The sequence below is a fragment of the Syzygium oleosum genome, unplaced genomic scaffold (genome assembly GCF_021117445.2).
Source record: "Syzygium oleosum isolate NSW1041296 unplaced genomic scaffold, Sole_v2.1 Sole_v2.13, whole genome shotgun sequence".
In the NCBI taxonomy this organism is placed as follows: Eukaryota; Viridiplantae; Streptophyta; class Magnoliopsida; order Myrtales; family Myrtaceae; genus Syzygium; species Syzygium oleosum.
Window position 1 is genome coordinate 6396881 of NW_026607497.1, and position 20585 is coordinate 6417465.

Consider the following 20585-nt stretch of genomic DNA (forward strand, 5'->3'; position numbering starts at 1 on the left):
GAATTTTGTGTGTTTTTCGGGCGGTAATATCCGTAACTGAAAATCGAAGCTCACGCCGTCTGGATGAGTAGAACGAGGAGATGTCAATGTTTCTTACGAAAGTGCAAATTTAGTTTTAAAATTTTCAAAAAAATTATAACTCATCAAATTAATGCAATCAAATTCTTAAGATTAAATCCGTCTAGCTTGTGATTTTCACGTTGCTAAAACAAGAAAGATAGGGCTAAAAAAACGTCATTTCGATCCGTAATCTGATTTTTTAATCTAAATATCACTTAAATTATATTAAAAGATCGAGTAAATTAGAAAAAGAAGAAAAGGAAGACAGCTAGGGCCAGGCAACTATGACGCCGCCCCACTATCGCCGAAATGGGCCGGCGATAGTGGGACGAGGGTCGGCTAGCGGGAGTTGGGTGGCGATCCTCGCCCAATTTAAACGATATCATTTTAGCCTAATCCTTCTTATCTTAGTCACGTCAGTAGTACTGTATATGAGAGAGAAATCAATTAATAAAAGAAAGAAACGACGTTAGGAATTTCCGTTAGCCAAGTTGGACGGAGTCAGCGGAAGTACTAGATTACACGAATTCGACGGGTTTCTGGACTTGATTGCACTTTCTGAAAGTTTTAAAACTTAATTGTACCGATAAATTTTAATACTTTCTATACACCGAAACTTTTAGCTCCTCGACTTTTTCCGTCTGCATTTCAACAAACTAGTCCGAGGTCTCAAATTCCGGCGACGAAATTCAAACGTTGCAAACGAAGATTCCGACAGCAGTGCGGGTTAAAGAAATTGGGAACGCGGCTGATAATTTTCACGGTGGAGAAGAAGAGGATGAGGATGATGATAGGATTGCGTCAGAAACAGGAGGGAGCGTGTGCGGGTGTCCACGTCGTCGTATTTCCCAATGGGGTCTAACCTCTCGTCAGCAGATTTCCCAAAACGGAGCTTCTATATAGGGCCAGGCCAGGCCAGAGCAGACCGACTCCATACCAGGCCCATTTTGCTAAAACAGGGCTATGAACTCACGTGGAAGATGACTCCGTCCCTGCGCACGGCTCGAACTCGAACTCGAACTTACCTTTTTCAGGGGCCATTTGGCTCATGAGATCAACGCCGCTCAGGAAGGAATGTCGGTCCTCTTTTCTCTCTTGTTTTCCATCTCCCAAAATGGGTCTGCAGCCAGCCGTTTTGGCCTTTAATGTTTCGCGGCCGAGCCACATGAAGTTCGCCTAGCCACCAAGAGAGAAGGCCACGAAATAAAGCAATGGCCGCGATCATCGGGGAATCCTTCCTTTCTCGAATTCGCGATCGATGGGCGATTCTCGCTTTTTTTCTTTTGGGGAGGCTAAATTCCCATCCCGAGGCGCCGTGTTCAGTTACCGATAGTAATATCCAAGTACCCATTGTAATTCAGGCTCTAGTATTTATCTTTCTTTAACGTAAAAAGATACGTCATAGCAAGTTCAAAGTGCAAAGTCCGTGATTTTCCCTTCTTTTGGGCCGAGATTGTGCTAGAATTAGATTAGACATGCGAAAAGCGCATGTGATAATTTTATTTAATAAGTTTATTTAGTGATGCAGAGTATCACAACAAGCCCGTCTAGCTCAGTCGGTAGAGCGCAAGGCTCTTAACCTTGTGGTCGTGGGTTCGAGCCCCACGGTGGGCGCCGCTGTCTCTTTTTACTACGCAGCCCTTGTTTCCGCATTTTCTTCTATGTTTTTATTTTTATTTTTTTTTAATTCCAATACCATAGCAAAAGTATATGAGGAATTCAGCAAGTTGATTTGAGGATTTAGCTATTAAGTTACCAAAAAAATATATTAAGGATTTTGATTAGCAAAGGAAAAAACGAAGAGGATTTATAGCTTGATTTGTCTTTTATCGTACATATGACTAGCTTATTCATATGAAAATGCATAATGTTATCTTAAGACAATACGAAATATTGTTTTATCTTTAAAACTAACTCTGTAAATGGTCGATCAACTTATTAAATCGGTTATTTAGGTGGCAATTGATTTGTCAAACTATGACCATCGATTCCTCCACTAATGGTTCCTGAACAATTACAAAACCTACACGAAAGAAGAATACGGTCGATTCATTTCCATTTCTCAAGTTTTCATGAGAACCCATTCAATAGTCATATATTTTCATATACTTATCAGACCCCGCTTTTCTATTCAAATATAGTCATTCTGGCCAATTTTTACTGCAAATCGATGACGTGACAGTGTGGCACGTAAGGTCGGCGATGGTTAGACTGTCACGTCAGTGTTTTCCGGCAAAAATTGATCAGAATGACTCCATCAGTATCTAGCACAAATATTTAGAAATAAATTAACAAAATTAAAATGTCTCATAATTGAACTGATATTCCTATATATAGTTTGTGATTGGTTAGATAATTTTTTACTTCAGACAATAAAAAAAGGGAAATAGATCATAAGGATGTAACATCAATCAAGTATGAAGTCTCCGTGCAAAATAATTGCAATCTAACTGTGGCAACCCATGCCCTCAACTTTCGTTATCGGGTCAATTCGAACTTTGGACAATTAATAATTACGGGGTGGTAGAAATTGACGGGGCAGTTAATTAAAATATTATTTCATCTGCTACCTAAAATCCCCCCGCCCCCCCCCAGATGCCACGTGTGGTCCCGAGTGGCCAGTACCAAACGAGGCTTCGAAATTCTTCTTCATTTCCTCTCTCTATTGAGCTCGCCAACAATGATGGCGTAGCTTCGATACTTCCTACATGGTTTCGCTTTTTTTGTTTTTTTTCCTTCTCGCACGTGTGACGTTCTCCTGTCGTCGTCTGCCGACAAAGCTGCTAGTGTCACGGCGCCGTCCCCTCTTTTCCCGCCGTCACGGCTCTACCCACGTGTCTCGTTCCCTGTTGACGTGAAATGACGGTCGACTTGCTAAAAGAGGCTATTATTGATCCTTTCTTGATGTCGAAGCGATAAATGCGAAAAACGAACGACGGAAAATATTAGAAAATGATAAACCGCAAGGGAATGTGCAATCGAATCCCGGCTTTAAGAGGACCGAGCGTGGAAATATATAATAAAGGATGCGTATTAGGTGTCTAAATGATGTAAATAATGGGTTCGAAAAAATTTGTATAAATTATTAGATGAATGCGTAATTTAATATTTAAATAGTCTAATATTAACCCTTTCTCTCTTTTTCTGGCTTTTGCGCTGCACAAATAATTACGCTCTGTGTAAATGAGATAGATGATAAATACGAGGCAAAACGAATTTATGATTCTCCGGGTAGAAAAAAATGATAATTTGAAATATAATTCGAAATGAGTTCACAAGAGCTGATGTGCCAAAATTCTGTTAGCAGCTTTATTTTTCGTGACTTGAATTTACGAGGCTTGATTTGATGAATCTTGTAGCGACTGGATAGAGAATATTCACGAAACCATTACACGCAATATCACCCGTCGTCATTGCACACGCGACTTGTCAACTAATGATCAGGATAATGATCTTGGCGCACCAGAAACGCTTATGTTTATTCTTATATTATATGGTTTTATTAAATTTATGTAACCACCATAGTTTATAATATATGGAGGAATCGAAATCATAACCTAGGAAACGCAAAACTCATGACTTGACCTCGAGGAATGTCGAAAAGCTGCTCGGTTGTGTACGTTCCACGCTTGCGTTGGGTCATGCAATTGCAATTTTTTGTAATTAAGATTTTCTCACCTACTACTACTTTCCTTAACCAAAAAGATAATGGCGGATTTAGCCAAAGTCACTTAGAAAGTACGTGCATCCTATAATATGATGCAATTAATAATGGCATCGGATCATCTACGGTACGAAAGGGTCGTATGTTATGAGGGCATTATTCGAAAAGGGTGAATTAATAAATGGTTGGGTGTGGATTGTCTCGATCGAAGAAGTCGAAAGAGTTGACTAATTAACAAGGATTTTGTAGAGAGCGATCGTCAGGGTGATTGATCGAAAGTATTAAATATGTTTCGAAATGATTTTTTAATACAACTTGAAAAGGATAATATATTTTAAAAGTTCAATGCGTTTTACGGTACGAACTTGTGACGGTGATCGATTTAGAGCTTTTTCAAGGGGACCTCAGAGATTGTCTATGTGTATATTTGGACCAAAAAAAGTACGTACTTTTAAGGGCGACGGAATTATGATTAATATTCCCGCTCATCAACACGAAATTTCAGGAAGTTTTCCATGGTAGCCCCGCCTCTACTTATTTGTTTACCTAAAAAACAATAGAAAATGAAAAATATTATATGCTTCAAACAATTACAAAAATTATGAATGACTTAAATATCAACATTTGTGCATCGTGTAGGGTTTTAGCCTTTAGGGTGTTCAAAATCTCCTAAAGGTAAAATTTCAATCCCTATTGTAGAAAAAATTGAATAAGAAATTATATGACTACTTTATATATATATATAGACACACACACTAAAGGAAATCTTATGAGAAAAAGAACAACAAGAAAGAATTTGAAAAGCCAAAAAATTCTAATAAAACTTTATTACATGCTATAATTGCGGAAAGAAAGGACACACTTCTAGATATTGCAAAATCAGCAAAAAAATTAAATGAATTAGATTTAGATGAAAAAACTCTCAATCAACTTAGTCAAATTATGGCTGAGACTGATATCAATTCTTCTGATGAATCTGAAAACGGTCTATATATATATATCAAGACATGCAAAGCACAGAGCATTTATTGAGATGGTGTATCATTTTTAAAAGTCACGCCCATCCATATTAGTAAGCATATTTTTTCGCAATTAATAATTAAACGTTTGGAACCTTTTGGCCATTCGAATAATTTCCACCGAGTATAGCAATCTCTACTCCTACCGCACTAGCTAATTACCGAAGACATACAAATCAATACTCCTCAAGGTGATCTTCATACTTTGCTTGGGAGGGGAGAAAGTTCAGTAAGGGGGAGAAAGTTGTGAATTATCCTTCGTTCCCGACCCTCGTTTTCGATGTTCCTCATCCCGCGGCTTCTCAAGCAAGACTTCAAGAGAATGCGAAAAGACGATGAATCATACCCGAGCATCGAGCGGAGAGAAGACGAGTATCGATTGCTTACGCAACTCTTCGGGATTTCACTCTCATACTTTAATGGCTCCAAATGAGCATAAGGGTAAAAGAAAAAAGGAGGAAGGGTGTGCTCCTCTTTAGAGCTGTGAACTGAGTCCCATGCTGGGGTGTGAAGCTTTTTCTGCACATGCCCTCACTTGATGGTAGGATTGCTTTCTCAGGTGGAAAGTTTGAATGTTAGGGAGAGGTTGGCATGATGGTTCTGAATTTTCCCAGCAAGTCACATGGGTGCCTAAGAGAGAGAGAAGGAATTCTATGCCTGGAAAGGGTCATGAGTGAGAATCCTTTTTGACTAGTGATCACCTTTGTTAGCTTTGCCCTCCCATTACTTTGCATCAATCTATGGAAATCTCCTCCACTTACCCAATATGGCACCATCAACCACACCGATGAACAAATGAGGCATCTATGGATACAACCGGCTAAACTACTTCTCTCGCCTGTTCTAACGGTCGACGACGAGACGGATCGCCGAGTTGATTTAGATTCTTAGAACTGCAACACGATCGTGATTACACAGCTCGCGGAATCACTCTTGAGTTTTCTTGCATTGGTTTTACTGACTTGCCGTCAAATTGAGAGATATAGTAATGGTCATATGCCTTAAGAGGTCCGGATGCCAACCTTAAAGAGGTGGCAAATATTTTCATGTGTGTGAGAGTAAAAGTATGTTCAATTCTTTTTTTTTTTTTGAGAATGAAATGCTTTTCAAGGTTGAGGGTAATATTTTTTTTTTTTTGTAACCGAGGATCCGCCACCATTCCCCGAGTAATATTTATATATCTACATAAAATAGTAAAATAGACTTTTGGACATTAAATGCATTAAATTTGATGAAAAAGCTTTCTTCATCAAACTCGATACTTCAAGAAAACGGAAGACATTCAAAATGAGGGAAGAGTCCTATTTCGATAGAACAAATCCAGACCTTTTTTTTTTTTTTGTGTTTTGCTTTTCTTACTCGATGAAAGCCTAGAGGTCGATGAGAAATGGTATTTTGAAAGGGAGTACGTCATAAACTGATGTCCAAGAAAGAATATATGAATACAGTGAGTTCTCCCAATCACGACAACGAAGCAAATTAAGATTGCCCTAATAGAGCTTACCTTCCAAGAAGAAAATGATACCTCGCTTCGGGTTTAAAATTCTCTTTTTCACTAGACAAGGCTAAATAGCGCTCTTTTATGAGCAAACTTCCACCGCTTCAAGATCTCTGTTTTGGAGGAAAAACTCGAACAACCATTGGGTGAAAAATGCAATGAGCTCCTCTCTATTACTTCTTTCTTGACCAATCGATTCATTGTTGCAAGGAGAGTTGGGCTTATGCCATCAGTTGCTCTTACTTCGTTCAGGGTATTGATCCTAATCACGAAGACGATAATGAATTTTTTTCTTTTCAAATAAAACTTTAAGAGTTTTGCCAAGAAGATGAAAGAGGAATATCATTGAGATCTCAACGTTTACAAAAGTACTTAATATATTATTTAATGACTATAAACAATAATTACGGAGTAAGGAGAAAACATTTCAAAAATTATCTAGCTATATGATAATTGATATGTATTTAGTAAAATTAATTTGGTTACCCACATCATAATAGATTCTATTATTATATTAATATAAACAGAATGTGCAAAGAAAACTATGAAAAATTATAAATGACAATGAATGTGAATGTGAATGTCAGTGTTTGAATCATTTGAAAAGTTTTAGGAGTTTGACATCAAATTAAAAAAAGGGTCGTGCTTTTTTCACTCCTACTATAGCTAAAACACTCCCTATCATTTTGACGATATTAACATTTATGGGTCTTGCTTTTTTTTAAGTATCCTTTTTTTTGCTTATGGTATTCCGTTTGTTTTCTTCTTTATTTTGTCGTTAGTTCCATTTTCCTCCTCCTCCTTTACTTCTTTACATTCCCTCTTAATTCTGATCATGGTTCAAGCCTTGGTACTATTTGTAAAAAAACAATACTCTCTTCTGTGGTCTGCTTCTGTCACTTGTTGTCCAGACCACATCACACTCATCAGTTTCTGAATCTTTTACCAAAGTTTGATACCTACAAACATAATAGGAACACCCTTTTAGCCTTCTCAATTGATGGCGATGGCGGCTCGGTAACTGAGATTGACACAAGTCGTGCACCCAACAAGGCAAATTGCAATAGCAAATAGTTAGTGTTTATTAACAAAAAACAAGAAGCAATCCACTTACGTAGCGAGTTAAAATGCAGTAGAGAATTTTATTGCAAATTCGCTAAAACTAAAGATCTCATCACACCATGTTCAAACTTCAAGTTTAACGAATAAAGAAACCAAGTGCAGAAAACAGAGGTATAAGATGCAAAGAAAATCTTAATGATCGACCCTCACTTTTTCTCAATAACAATTAAACTCAAACTGCGATTTCAAATTTTCAATTCCGCTTGCATAGCTCATTGCATAAAAAACTATCTATTATTGGCATGAGAGTAGTGTTTTAGAATGAGAGAGAATAGAGAAAGAAATAAATGAGAAGAAGGAAAGTGGCACAAAAAAAAGAAAGAAAGAAGAAAAGTAAGAAAATGCCTTAAAAAAAAGTAAGACCCACAAATGATAAAATTGTCAAAACATTATGATATAGAATGTTTTAATCATAGCGGAAGCGGAAAAAGCGTCATCTTAAAAAAAAGATCACATTTTAAGTGTCATAAAAGTAGAAAAGAAACAAAAACAAGGCCACGCACATCGTTCAATGACATGGTCGAAACTCAACCGGAGAAATTTTTTTTTAAATGCCATTTTCCTTTGCACTTTTACTTTCTTTCTCGACTATATAACCTATTAATAGACATCGAGCTCCAAAGCACCTAACGACCGTGCTGATTAATACCGATACCGCGTCGGTCGTAACCCGCACCACAGAAACTCCGACAAGGGATCAAAATCCCACTTTTTTTTTTTTTAAGAGTAGAGAGTCCTGGCAGGATAGGAACATCGCAACATCGAAAGAGGGAGCAATGCTGCGTAATTTATTCCTTCTTTTCATCGCACGACCTACTAAATTTCCTAGCATCGTGCGCAAATGAACGAGGCAAATGGACGCACGGGGATTGACCGGCAGCAGCCGGTTCAAGCACCCCCTCCCCAAAAAATACGGACTTATCCAGAGACAAAACCTCGTCCCACCATGCATCATTGGGACGCGATGATGACATCGATTAGTCCCCCGAACGGCCGGTTAAACCGTTCCGGCCACCGGCATCTGGCGGTCGCCCGCGCTCCACGTATGAAAAGGATCATCGGATCGGTCGCAGATGAAGGCCCGCATCATCCAAATCCGCATTCAAAATTTCAAAAATCGTTCTCCTCCTTTTCTTTTCCTTTCTTTTTCTTGGCTAGAAATTTGGAAAAATAAAATAAAAAAATAAACAGCCGAGCACGTCCCTCCCCAAATTGCCCTCGACGTTCGGCTCGAGATCGCCGCGGATCGTTGGCCCCCCCCGCACCCAGCGGGAAGCTTCCAGACCGCGAGGACATTCTCGTCATTTCGACACCGTATTTATAAAAACGGCATTTATCGGACTACACGAGAAAACAAGGGAGAAAACAGAAATTCGAAATTTTTTTTTTGTGCTCTTTGTTGTTTTGTCCTCCGTCGTCCTCGCACGCAACAGGAACAGAGTGACCCTTTCGAGACTTGCGTTTGAAGAGAGAAATATCTCTCTCTCTCTCTACCCTCCCGGCCCTTCTTCTTCTTCTTCTTCTTCGTTCGTTCTTGCTGTTCATTTGCACCGTCTCTGGTCGTGCGCGAGCTGCTTCTGCTTTCGAGCACCGAATTCTTCCCGTTGATGTTCTTGGCGGGGGTCTGCCGGTGAAAGGGGGGGAAAGTATAAGGCAAAGCGAAGACGGGAATTGCGAGCACCGCTGTGGGCATACAGGGGAGTGGGAGAGTGAGTGAGGGGGAGGGAGGGGGACCGAAAGGGACAGAGGTTTCTGATGGAGAGGAGCACTCCGGTGAGGAAGCCCCACACTTCGACGGCGGATCTGCTGACGTGGTCCGAGGCCCCCCCGCCGGCGCCGGCGGACTCGGCCCGACCCGGGTCCGGCCAATCTCGCCCCGGCGCGCGTCCCCATCAGGTAGCCCCTCCTCCGTCTTTGCTCCCCTTTTGGGTTTCGGGCCATTTTTGGGTTAGCGTGCAAATTTTTCTCCCCTTTTGGGTTTGGATTTGTGTGAGAATGTGACGGGATTTCTGGGTCTTTTTGTTGCTTGGGTTGTGGGTGGGGGGCGAATGGTAGCCGTCGGATGGGATCAGCAAGGTGGTGTTCGGAGGTCAGGTGACTGATGAAGAAGTTGAGAGCTTGAACAAGAGGTGAGATCCGATTCCATTTCGCTCCAAAATTTGGTGAGCTCGGCTTCGTTCCAATCGCCACTCTCATGTAGTGGAAAGCACTTGTGCAATTTGTTTCTTTTTTTTTTTCTGAATAAATTGCGTACGGATTGCATTCCTCTGCGTTTGCCACCATTTTCGCATTCATCTTCTCTCCTTTTGCAAGCTTTTATTGTTCTATTTTGTTTAAATTCTTTTCCTTTCGAATTTTTTTTTTGATGTTTTATTGCGGTTTCGGATGTTGAATTCTGGGTTCTATGAGTTCAGTTAGATGCGGTTGATCTCGTTGGCTTGCTTCTTGTGGGTACATAATTGCACCAGAATTTTGACACAAGCGAGAAGCTTACTTCTTTCTGAGTGAACTAGAATATAATAACTTAAACGTGCGGATCTTTGTGATGCAAGATGGATTGGAATTTAGATTTCTATCTTTGGATTTGGATTTCTCATTTCCTTATAGGATGTCCCCTTTTTTTCTTCTAAGAACAAACCAAACGAAATTATCTTGTGAGTAATTTTGGGTTGATGAGGTACGGCATTTAATCAACCAAGAATTGAGATCCGAGTGATGATTGACAAGTATATCTACTTTGAATGCTATAAGAACTATATTTGAATGAGTATGTAGAGGAAGGAGAGGAGAAGGTACGAGAGGACAAATACACAAAGTTGGAAACTCTAAGATAGGTAAAGAATAATCAAATGATAGTTGTCATATAACCAATATTGTTCTCCTTGCCATTTTACTACTCTCTCTCTCTCTCTCTCTGACTTTTACTTCAGATTGTGCCAATCTCACATTAGTCCTTACAAACTTATCTAACTATTTGCAAACACACGCACATTAATCCTTACGATAAGTGCGAGTACCAATTATAGTTCAGCATCATGTGATTCTAATACTTAAGTAAATTTTACTTTCTTCCAGTAAAGGCCGAACAACTTTAGTCGTCCATAGTAGCACATATTTATAAATTCGGAATGTGACATGAAGTTTGATTCTCCACACTAGCAAGTGGAAGAAATTTCACGTCTTTTAGGCCACCCAACCGGGCTTCGGTTGGCGTCTTATTATAATTTTTTGTATTAGAAAAAAAAGGTTGGAAGGGGCGACTGACATCTACAACCCCCTGAGGTTAGCATCTTTTTGGATCCATGAGGTTAGGAGGTTTTAGCTGGGTTGAGGATATAATTACCTAAGGTGGCTTTCTTGTCATATAAAAAATTATGGTGGTAATTTCTAGTCTAGCTTAATTCCAACTGAATGGTTCGAATGTTTTTTTAATACAAATTACTTCATGAAGTTCATAAAAGAAGTTTTGGAATTAGGCAAAAGCCTTTCCTCCGAGAAGATGAACAAACTCTAGTTTGCCAGATCAATTAGTTTTCATGGGTATGGTAGGACTCAGCTCTGAGTTACCTCGGGCTCAGAGGAAATACAGTCGATATACAGGATTGCTACCCCATGCTCATATCTAATCATTGTCTTTTTGGTGTTGGATGCCGCAAGTATCCAATGCCATTTGAGATAAATTAAATTTGGCTAAACATGCTTTATACTCATTCTAAAATCTTCATTTCTCTTATCGTGAATTTTGAATAGATTATAATGTGCACCTGTCCGGTTTAAAGAATGAACTCGATCTACAAGTTCAGCGTTAGGCAATGAATTCTTAATATATAGTGGCCACCGGCAATTTATGACTATGCAAAAAATGCAAAATATTATATTTCCCCAATAAGTTCTATGAGAATGTTTGGGCATATCTATATGTATATATTCGCATTCATTCATTCTTTCTTCTTTCTTTCCTTCCTTTTTTCTATACATTGAGGCCGCTTTTTTGCAACTTCTAGGAAACCGTGTTCGGGTTACAAAATGAAGGAGATAACTGGAAGTGGCATCTTTTCGGGTAGTGAAGAAAATGATCCGTCAGAGTCTGGCAATACTACTCCAAACAGCAGAACAGGAATCCGAATGTACCAGGTACTTCTGTTTCTTCTTTTCCCTTTTTTTGGCTGAGACAAATGTACCGGGTCCTAATTATCCTTTTGAATATTCAAAGTTCTGTATCCGTAATCTTAAATCTCCATGGTGATTCCTAATTTACTTGGACTTCCTCCTTAAAACAAAACTAGCAAGCCGTTGCTGGAATCAGTCACATCTCCTTTGGGGAGGAAGAGAGCGTTTCTCCGAGAAAACCTACTACTCTGCCTGAGGTTGCGAAACAACGCGAATTGAGTGGGACGCTGGAAAGTGAGTCGGACGGGATGTTGAAAAAGCAGATCTCTCATGCTAAGACCAGAGAGCTTAGTGGGCATGACATATTTGCACCTCCTCCTGAAATCTTGCCCAGGACGGTGCCTTCACGCTCACCCGCAATGCATCAAGACATGGAAGAACCTGCACCACGTAATTTACGCACATCTGTCAAAGTTTCTAATGTAAGTGACTTTGTTGTGTCTGTCCCTACTCTTCCTTGTCTTAAGAACGTTAAAATAGTTATGTGGCAACTGATACAGCACGTCAGTTGAAAGTAACCACCTCCCCTCTTCCTTTGTGGCTTTGAGCCTGGGTAGTACTATATTCAATGAAGACATGCTATTATTGGTTGTCGCAGTCAGATATAAGTCGACCACATGACATTTGATACTTGTTGAAGTATTTTCTCATCGAGTAGGGCTAGCAAAGCGATATATGAGAAACTTAAATGGAATTAACCAATGATTATCCATGGTGCTTCTTGGAAGCATAGTGATGTATTGATTCTTTCTCTAAATCATTGTTCTGAGGTCTTGGATCTAGAATGACCTGACTCTCAAACTTTCATATGGATCAGCCCGCTAGAGGACAGAGCAATTTAATGTCCACTGAGGAACCTGTGCTGAAGACGGCGAAGAAGATCTATGACAAGAAATATACTGAACTTTCAGGAAATGACATCTTCAAGGGTGACGTGCCTCCATCATCTGCGGAGAAACCACTAAGTGGGGCGAAACTGCGCGAGATAAGTGGCAATGACATTTTTGCTGATGGTAAGGTAGAATCTCGGGACTACCTGGGCGGCGTGCGCAAGCCACCTGGCGGTGAGAGCAGCATCACATTGGTTTGATAAGATATGACTCGGACCAACTATTTCACGTAATAGTCTTGTGTCTGGATTTTCGTTTGGTTCTCACTGTGAACATGTTCTGGTATTACTCTCCTTTCATTAAGTTCATCAAGGGATAAGGCAAACCTCGTTCCAGTATTTAACATGATTGGCTAGAGATGTGACCAATGTGCTAATTGGCACTATGTATTCATACTTGTGTCTGGTTTAGCGATTGTCCTAATCTTCTGCAAGTTCATCTGCTGCATTGAATGGTTGTGTTTTTCCGTTCCATCTTCTTACTCCGTGTATAGTGTTAATCTTGATTTCAATACATATCATAGGGATACAGTGAAACCGATGCAGTGACCGTCGATTGCATTCTGTATTCATGCTGTGCTGCCAAATGATTTGTGGCAGTTTTTTGAAGTCTCGTTTAGGATGTGGAAAATTCTCTCGTCAAAATCCACGTCGAGAAAATCAATCATATGAACACATTAAATTTCATTGTCAATGTTCTCTGTCATTGGAGGACGCATGTTTATGCTCCTTTTCATTTGTACCAAGTTCTTGTCGTCCCTGCCAAAGGGATAGGACCGATTTTAAGCCGTAAAGGATACGGTTTGCTAGGAATAGGATATTTTTTCTTTGCTGTGGCCCTGAGGCCTGAGGTACTTCTCCAATTTTAGCGGCCGTCCTCCACTGCGAGACTGCTAGGCCGACCACCTAAGGTCTTAATTCAACGAGATGTTATCAATGCTTGCTCGATGCATTCTGCCAAAACATGACAGCTACAGCAAACAAAGCCTTACTCAAGTACCTTTAGGAATGGTTTTGGTCAAAATTTACTTGGATCATGTCATGTCATAACTTTTCTATGGGGAGGGGTGAGCAGCGTCGGCGATCTCCTCGGACGTTAGCATAGGAGTTCTACATATATCTCCTCGGACGTTAGCATAGGAGTTCTACATATACGGAGTACTGTCATAACTTTGTGTTCATAGAGATTTCTCCGAAAAGATCGAACTGTTATGCCTGGTTTAAATCATGACAAGGGCATGCTGAATTTCTGAGAATGGAGTAAGGGCCGAGCAATATGAGAAAAATCAGAAACACTGGAGGTTTTAGACATCCTTTCCGACGAATTAATATCTTCAGTTTATGCCCTCAGTATCACATCCAACTTCTGAAATGTACTCTTACTATTTTCTTTTTGGTCTCCTTTTTTCTTTTATTTTCTTTATCTTTGCCCTCGTATTTCCCATTTTCCCTTCATCTTACCCTTCTTTTCCTTCCTTGACTGATCCTCTGTGCACAGTTGAATCAACGTTCATACAGTATAATTGTATTAATTATTACTAATCAATAAAACTACAATGTCCATTATTGTTTAATTAATATAAAATAATCATTACATAAGCAAATTGTAATCATGATTAATAGTAATACTATTCCAACAATTGGTAGAGTTAAAGGGAGGAAAAGATAAGAGAGGATTTTTCAGAATACTCTATTACATGTAAGCAATCATAGACACAAACGCGATAGCTATTATATATAACAGCTATTATGGTTTTATCTGTAATAGGCCTTTACAACATTTACTACTGCAAGCAGATATTGTAATGAGTCAAAGACGTGTAATGTAATAATCGTGTCCTTTTGTAGCTTCTCGCTGGTACTTCATCATATACTACAGTCATCTACGAAGATAAAAGGCACCATTAGAGATGATCAATTCAATTGCCAGCAGCTATAGTTCCTCTTGCATTTACATATTACTGGGTTGTCTCCACCTCCGGAATGACCACATTAGTGAGCGGCCGAAGGAGCCGATAGCACCTGAGAAACCATGTTCATGGATGGCCTGAGTCGTGGATTGGTGGATAAACAAGCAATTGCGAGCTTGAAGATGACTAGAAGTTCATCCTCAATGCTAGGCATTGGAGCTGGTAGGCGTGAATCCAGCATATTTTCCAGGACTCTGGCAATCTCCTTATCCGATGCATCTGATAGGGATGAGATGGTTTCGCCTGGATGTTTTCCATGGATCACCTCTATTGCCACGACCCCGAAGCTGTACACATCGCATTTCTCAGTCACCGTCATCGTGTAAGCAAGCTCTATGCATAAGAAGAAAATGCATTAGTACTAGCGGATTATCACTTTCTAAGCTCACCATAGAAGAACAGTAGATATCCATCGAAATACCTGGTGCGATGTATCCGTATGTCCCAGCGACAGCGCTCCAATTCGACGTGTCTAGCTTGAGAAGCTTGGCTGTGCCGAAGTCGGATACACGGGCCTCATACTCAGAATCAAGTAAGATGTTGTTGCTTGATATGTCTCGGTGAACAATGGGAGGCACACAGTCATGGTGCATGTAGGACAGAGCATGAGCTATGCCTCTCACAATATTTGCCCTCCTACCCCAACCCAATTCTTTTGCTTCTCCCTCATCGCTCAGGATTGCAGACAGGTTTCCTCTTTCCACATACTCATACACCAAGAACGAGTGTTGGGGATGTGAACAGAAGCCATGGAGTCTCACGATGTTGCGGTGTCGTATTTCTGTCAATGCCCTTATCTCATTCTGAAACTCCTTCTGATTCGTTTGCCCACTATCAGACATCTGATGAAGCTTCTTCACAGCCACTACAGCCCCTGATCTTAGCTTTGCTCTGAAGACTCTTCCATATCCTCCATATCCAATGCAGTATCTCTCGCTAAAATCCTCAGTTGCTTCAATGATTTCTTCGTGCAATATCCTTCCATTGTAAGTAGATATAGAAAACAATTTCTCTCCCTTGTGTGCTTGCTCCACTTGGCGGTGTTTCTTTCTTCCATGCAAAATGTAGTACACTCCGATGAAAGAAAACAGGAGAAATGCTCCGAGGGCGAGGAAAACAATGAGAAACACTTTCTCATGACTGTTGGCGTTTTTCTTCTGCGTCCCCGATTGACTACAAGGCTGAAGTCCATCAACATTACCACATAATCCGGGGTTACCTTGTAATGCTTCTGTTGGAGCCTCTTGGAACGCCGTGGTGTTTGGAACCGGACCCTGGAACTCATTGTAGGATATGTCAACCACTGCCAAACCTGGCATATCCTCGAAAATCGTGTATATAGGGCCCGAAAGATTGTTGTGTGAGAGGTCAAGTTTCACTAGACTTTGCAGACTGCTGAATTGTGCTGGAATCTCACCGATCAATGAGTTATTGTTCAAGTCTAGCTCGGATAAATGAGTCAGCATCCCTATCTGGCCAGGAATTTCTTGGCTTAACCGGTTGTTGCTCAAATCCAAGAGGAATAAGTCTGCCAACTGCCCGATACTCTCTGGGATAGACATGCTTAATCTATTCCTGGACAAATCCAGTCTTTGAAGACCAGATAGTGATACGATTGCGGGACTTATACTGCCAGAAAGTTGATTCCTGCTCAAGTTCAACCTCACCAAAGAGGTCAATTTTCCGAGTTCCTTTGGAATCTCGCCAACTAAACCATTGGAAGAAAAATCAAGTCCCTGTAGTTCAGTCGCATTTCCAATCTCAGGAGGCAAGCTACCGGTGATTTTGTTCCCAGCAATTCGTAGATCCCTCAAACGCTGACAACTTCCCCAGTTAGCCGAGATTTCCCCGTAGAAATTGTTGAAACTCAAATCCATAAAGTCCAAGTTCTGGTGGACGCCGAAACTGTCAGATATGTTTCCAGTGAGTTGGTTCTCCTGGAGGCGTACCCTGAGTAAGCTCGTGCAATTTCTCAAGCTTCTGGGAATGAAACCTGTGAGGTTGTTGCCAGCCATGGTGAGGTTAGAAAGCGAACCACCCCGGCACAAGTTATCTGGTATGAAGCCGGTGAACTGATTTGTATCTAATTGTAGCACCACCAAGTTCATCAAATCCCCTAGGAATCCAGGAATGGAACCAGAAAGTTGGTTCTCACGGAGATATAAATATTCCAGGTCAGTCAAATTACCCAGAGAAGAAGGAACAGGACCGCCAAGCTGATTTATACTCAGCTCCAAATCAATCATAGCTCGGAGGTTTCCTAACTCATCAGGAATGTTACCAGAAAGCTCGTTGCCATACAGATAAAGAAGGGTAAGCCCTGTCAAATTGCCCAATGTCGAGGGGATTGAACCGGTCAGATTATTGTAGTTTAGGCTGAGTCCACGAAGATATTTCAAGTTCCCTAGCTCAAGTGGGATAGAACCAGTAAGTTCATTGTCAAATACGTACAATTGGGTTAATTTCGTCAGTTTCCCAAAAGTGGGAGGAATTGGCCCTGTTAGGGAGTTGGTATCCATGTAAATCTCCTCCAAGTTTGTCAAATTCCCCATTTCACGAGGAATAGAACCAGAAAATGAGTTGTTATAGATGTATAGTCTAGCGAGGCTGCTCAAGTTACCCAAGGAAGAAGGAAGGGGTCCATCCAACTGGTTTGAGTACAAGGCGAGCTCATTCAGGAAACGCAAGTGACCTATTTCATCAGGGATAGAGCCATTCAACTCGTTAGAGAGCAGGTGTAGCACCTCAAGCTTCGAGAGATTGCCAATCTCCAGCGGTATTTTCCCGGATAGTTGATTAAAGGAGAGGTCAAGGTAGGTGAGATTGGTCAAAAGACCGACTTGAGGCGGAATACCGCCAAAGAGTTCATTTATGTACATGTCTATATAGGTAAGATACGGCAAAGACGAGAACGGGAACTCGTCGAGCGTACCTTTGATGTTCGAACCGGTGAGATTGATTCCCATCACGCTTCTGGCTGGGTTACATGAGATGCCGTGCCAACTGCATGGGCTTGCCGCCGTTGCGTTGGAGCCGGTAGCATTTCGAGGAGGGAGAGTCCATGAAGATAGAGAAGAGGTGGATTGGTTTTGGTTTTGAAGGCTGGATTTCCATTTGAGAAGGGCTTGTGCTTCTAGTGTGGAGGCAAAAGCAGGAATTGCACCTTGTGGAATGATGATGACTAAAAGGACCGCGAAAAGGGCAAAGGAGGCTAGAAGATGAGCTAGTGTGTCTACTTTTGAGGAACCCATGATTTCTTTTGATTGTTTTGGAGGTTGATACTCAACCCCGAGGTATATATAAAAACGATTGTTAAATGCTGCCGATTGTGATGGTTCAGCTTCAACGATCTGTGGACAAAATGTCGCAAGGGGAATATTCGACCGCGTATGGAGTTTCACACGGGTTGACTTTGACTCAAAGGTTACTAAAGTCCGTTCATTTTACTTTAAAGAACGGAGAACCTTTTCATGTTTTGCCAATTGATAAATTATTGGCGTGGATATATTTAATTAATATTTTGAGTTTTTAATAATTTTTTTCTTTTCTTTACTTCTTCTTTTTTCTCCCTGGGGCGAGGGTGCCGCGGCTCTTGCTAGCCCTAAGTCTAGGGAAACAAAAGAAAAAGTAAAGAATAAAAAGAAAAAGAAAAAGTATAAAAAATTCAAAAAATTACTAAAATATTATTAAAAAAGTCTACGTCAGCGATGGCCATGCCATATAGGACGGGTGGTGTCCATGTTAGCTAGTTCCGACCAAAATTTACTAAATGAACTCAATTGGCAAAACGTGAAAATGTTTATGACTCAATTAACACAATTGAAATGTTTATGATTAAATTGATAAAAGTGTAATGGGTTTACGATTCTTTTGGTAATTTTCCTTGAAGAAAGCTAAGAAGACGGTCTGACCAAACATTCCAATTGTGGGATTTTGGCAACGAGAACTTAACACTTTGAAAGTGTACTTGCCAAAAGTGACCTTTATACGGTAAATGTAGGCCACGAAAATGGCACGCCCAGGATCACCATAATTAGAAACTGAAACACGATAATGGAGAAATTGTAGATTCGTGTACCTGGTTTGGAATCCATCGAACTTGACGCGGAATTTGCGACGGTTTCCGAACACGAACTCAAATGCTTCTCCCCTATCCCTTCGTTAGAACACTGGCCTAATGAGATTGCCACTCACGAGAAAAAAGTTCTCTCTAAATCCGTATGTGAGTCAAATTGTGCATCATCCGGTTAGGGGAGGGACTTGAGCGCTATTTATAGAGTCTTCGACCACGGGCCCTCTCATTACGGGCCGGGCCGTACTCGGCCCACACCAGCCAGTCCCATATTAGACTTATTAAGAACCCATATATCTTACCTTTATTAGACCAAACTAATTCAGTTAATTTCAATTAATGAAGCCCACATTAGGAAATTCTTACATTCTCCCACTTGGGCGATATTAATTGAAATTAACTCGTGTGCGCACCCTTATATTGGTCTAGAGATTATTCTTAATAGTCAATCCGATCCCATAAAGTCTCGAACACCGAATCATGGCGGTAACTGCATGTACTCACGCAGAGCCTTCCATGGTCACGAGTGCTTTTAACTTTACTAATATGGATTCAATATGGTAGTGTGTCAAATGGACAATACCTCATAATGAGTGATACTTTATGTGTTGTCCACTTTGTTATTCCAAATTCTCTCTCCTTAAGTGTCACAAAACCTAATGTGTCACCAGAGAATATCCTTCATGGTTCCAACGAACCTTCATATGTCTTACCTTGATAGTTAACTGTACTTTATGTGTAACAAGACATATCGTTAAGGCTAATACTAAGAATGCCCCATAGCCTGTACTCAAGGTTTACACAATGTCTCGAGATTTTCATCAAATATGTATACTCAACTTGATAAATCTACATTCACAAATGCCTCATTGAATGCAAAAGAGTTGATACATATTCAAATATTACAAAATGTAACAAAATCAGATACAAACTTCATAAGAGCAACATAAAACTAAACAGCTCCCACTAATTAACAGTATCCCATGATACTCCTAAGCCCATGTTAATGACATGTCGATCAAATACACAAGGGCGAAGGCCTTTAGTTAGCGGATCTGCAATCATATCATCTGTTGAAATGTGCTCTACTGCAATGTCACCATCCTGAACTTTTTCCTTTATAGTCAGGTACTTGACTTCCATATGCTTAGATCCCTTGAGACCTCTGTTGTTGTTAACAAACAACACTGCAGAGTTATTGTCACAATACAACTGTATGGGCCTATCCACAAAATCAAATACGGTCAACTCCTTAATGAGGTTCCGGAGCCAAATTGCCTGAGTAGCGGCCGAAAAGTATGCTACAAACTCCGCTTGCATGGTAGAGGATGTCATTGATTTCTGTTTCTCACTTTTCCATGATACTGCACCTCCTGCTAACTTGAAGATGTAACCTGTTGTCGACTTCTTTTCATCCTGACAGCCGGCAAAGTCTGAATCCGAATACCCAACTAGCTGTAGGTCCTGAACATGTTTGTAAATCAGCATATAATCTTTTGTCCTCTTTAAGTACCTCAAAACCTTCTTGGCAGCAACCCAATGATCGTGTCCTGGATTTGACTGATATCTGCCTAGAAGTCCTGTTGCAAAAGCAATATCTGGTCTAGTACATACTTGAGCATACATAATACTCCCAAGTGCACTAGCATAAGGTACATTCTTCATTTGGGCTTTCTCAAAATCTGAATGAGGATATTGTGACAGACTCAACTTATCACCCTTGACTGACAGGAGCAATTCCTGGCTTGCATTGCTGCATGTTGAATCTTTCTAAGATACGATCAACATATGCCCTCTGAGATAAACCCAATAGTCGGCGAGAACGATTCCTACGAACCTCAATGCCAAGGACAAAAGACGCCTCACCAAGGTCTTTCATATCAAAGTTCTTTGACAACATCCGCTTTGTCTCATGCAGTAAACCAAGGTCACTGCTTGCAAGCAGAATATCATCAACATAGAGTATAAGGAAAATGAATTTCCTCCCACTGACCTTGGAGTATATACACTGATCTACTTTGTTCTCAACAAAACCAAATGAAGCGACAACACTATGAAACTTCAAGTACCATTGTCTAGAAGCTTGCTTGAGACCATAAATAGACTTTTTCAGTCTACATA

General features: G+C 40.5%; 2 protein-coding genes and 1 non-coding gene across 4 annotated transcripts; 2 read left to right on the forward strand and 1 right to left on the reverse strand.

Moving 5' to 3' along the window:
* The first annotated feature begins 1601 nt into the window (after nucleotides 1-1601).
* On the forward strand, nucleotides 1602-1674 carry TRNAK-CUU (transfer RNA lysine (anticodon CUU)). Its single transcript has one exon. It is a non-coding gene; the product is annotated as a tRNA-Lys (tRNA).
* A 7403-nt stretch (nucleotides 1675-9077) lies between these two features.
* On the forward strand, nucleotides 9078-12856 carry LOC115675006 (uncharacterized). Its single transcript, XM_030597572.2, has 5 exons — nucleotides 9078-9259; nucleotides 9419-9492; nucleotides 11368-11497; nucleotides 11650-11955; nucleotides 12351-12856. Exons 1-5 carry the CDS (start codon nucleotides 9119-9121, stop codon nucleotides 12621-12623), a joined length of 924 nt encoding a protein of 307 aa, XP_030453432.1. The 5' UTR covers nucleotides 9078-9118; the 3' UTR covers nucleotides 12624-12856.
* Nucleotides 12857-14078: 1222 nt separating this feature from the next.
* On the reverse strand, nucleotides 14079-17647 carry LOC115675123 (MDIS1-interacting receptor like kinase 2-like). Of its 2 annotated transcripts, none has more exons than XM_030597735.2 (2): nucleotides 14814-17647; nucleotides 14079-14725 (listed from the first exon to the last, which is right to left on the reverse strand). In XM_030597735.2, the coding sequence occupies exons 1-2, from the start codon at nucleotides 17641-17643 to the stop codon at nucleotides 14415-14417; spliced, it is 3141 nt and encodes a 1046-aa protein (XP_030453595.2). In that variant the 5' UTR covers nucleotides 17644-17647; the 3' UTR covers nucleotides 14079-14414. The 2 variants fall into 2 exon arrangements, with proteins under 2 accessions (XP_030453595.2, XP_056173282.1); XM_056317307.1 differs by having other exon boundaries at nucleotides 14519-14679.
* Nucleotides 17648-20585: the final 2938 nt, after the last annotated feature.

Bases quoted from the DNA above. Each gene is read 5' to 3' on its own strand.
- LOC115675006 (XM_030597572.2), top strand. From the start codon at position 9,119: ATGGAGAGGAGCACTCCGGTGAGGAAGCCCCACACTTCGACGGCGGAT. The intron at 9,260-9,418 runs GTAGCCCCTCCT...GGCGAATGGTAG, and splicing joins CCGGCGCGCGTCCCCATCAG to CCGTCGGATGGGATCAGCAA. The intron at 11,956-12,350 runs GTAAGTGACTTT...CATATGGATCAG, and splicing joins CATCTGTCAAAGTTTCTAAT to CCCGCTAGAGGACAGAGCAA.
- LOC115675123 (XM_030597735.2), bottom strand. From the start codon at position 17,643: ATGGGTTCCTCAAAAGTAGACACACTAGCTCATCTTCTAGCCTCCTTT. The intron at 14,726-14,813 runs GTATTTCGATGG...TCTTATGCATAG, and splicing joins ATACGGATACATCGCACCAG to AGCTTGCTTACACGATGACG.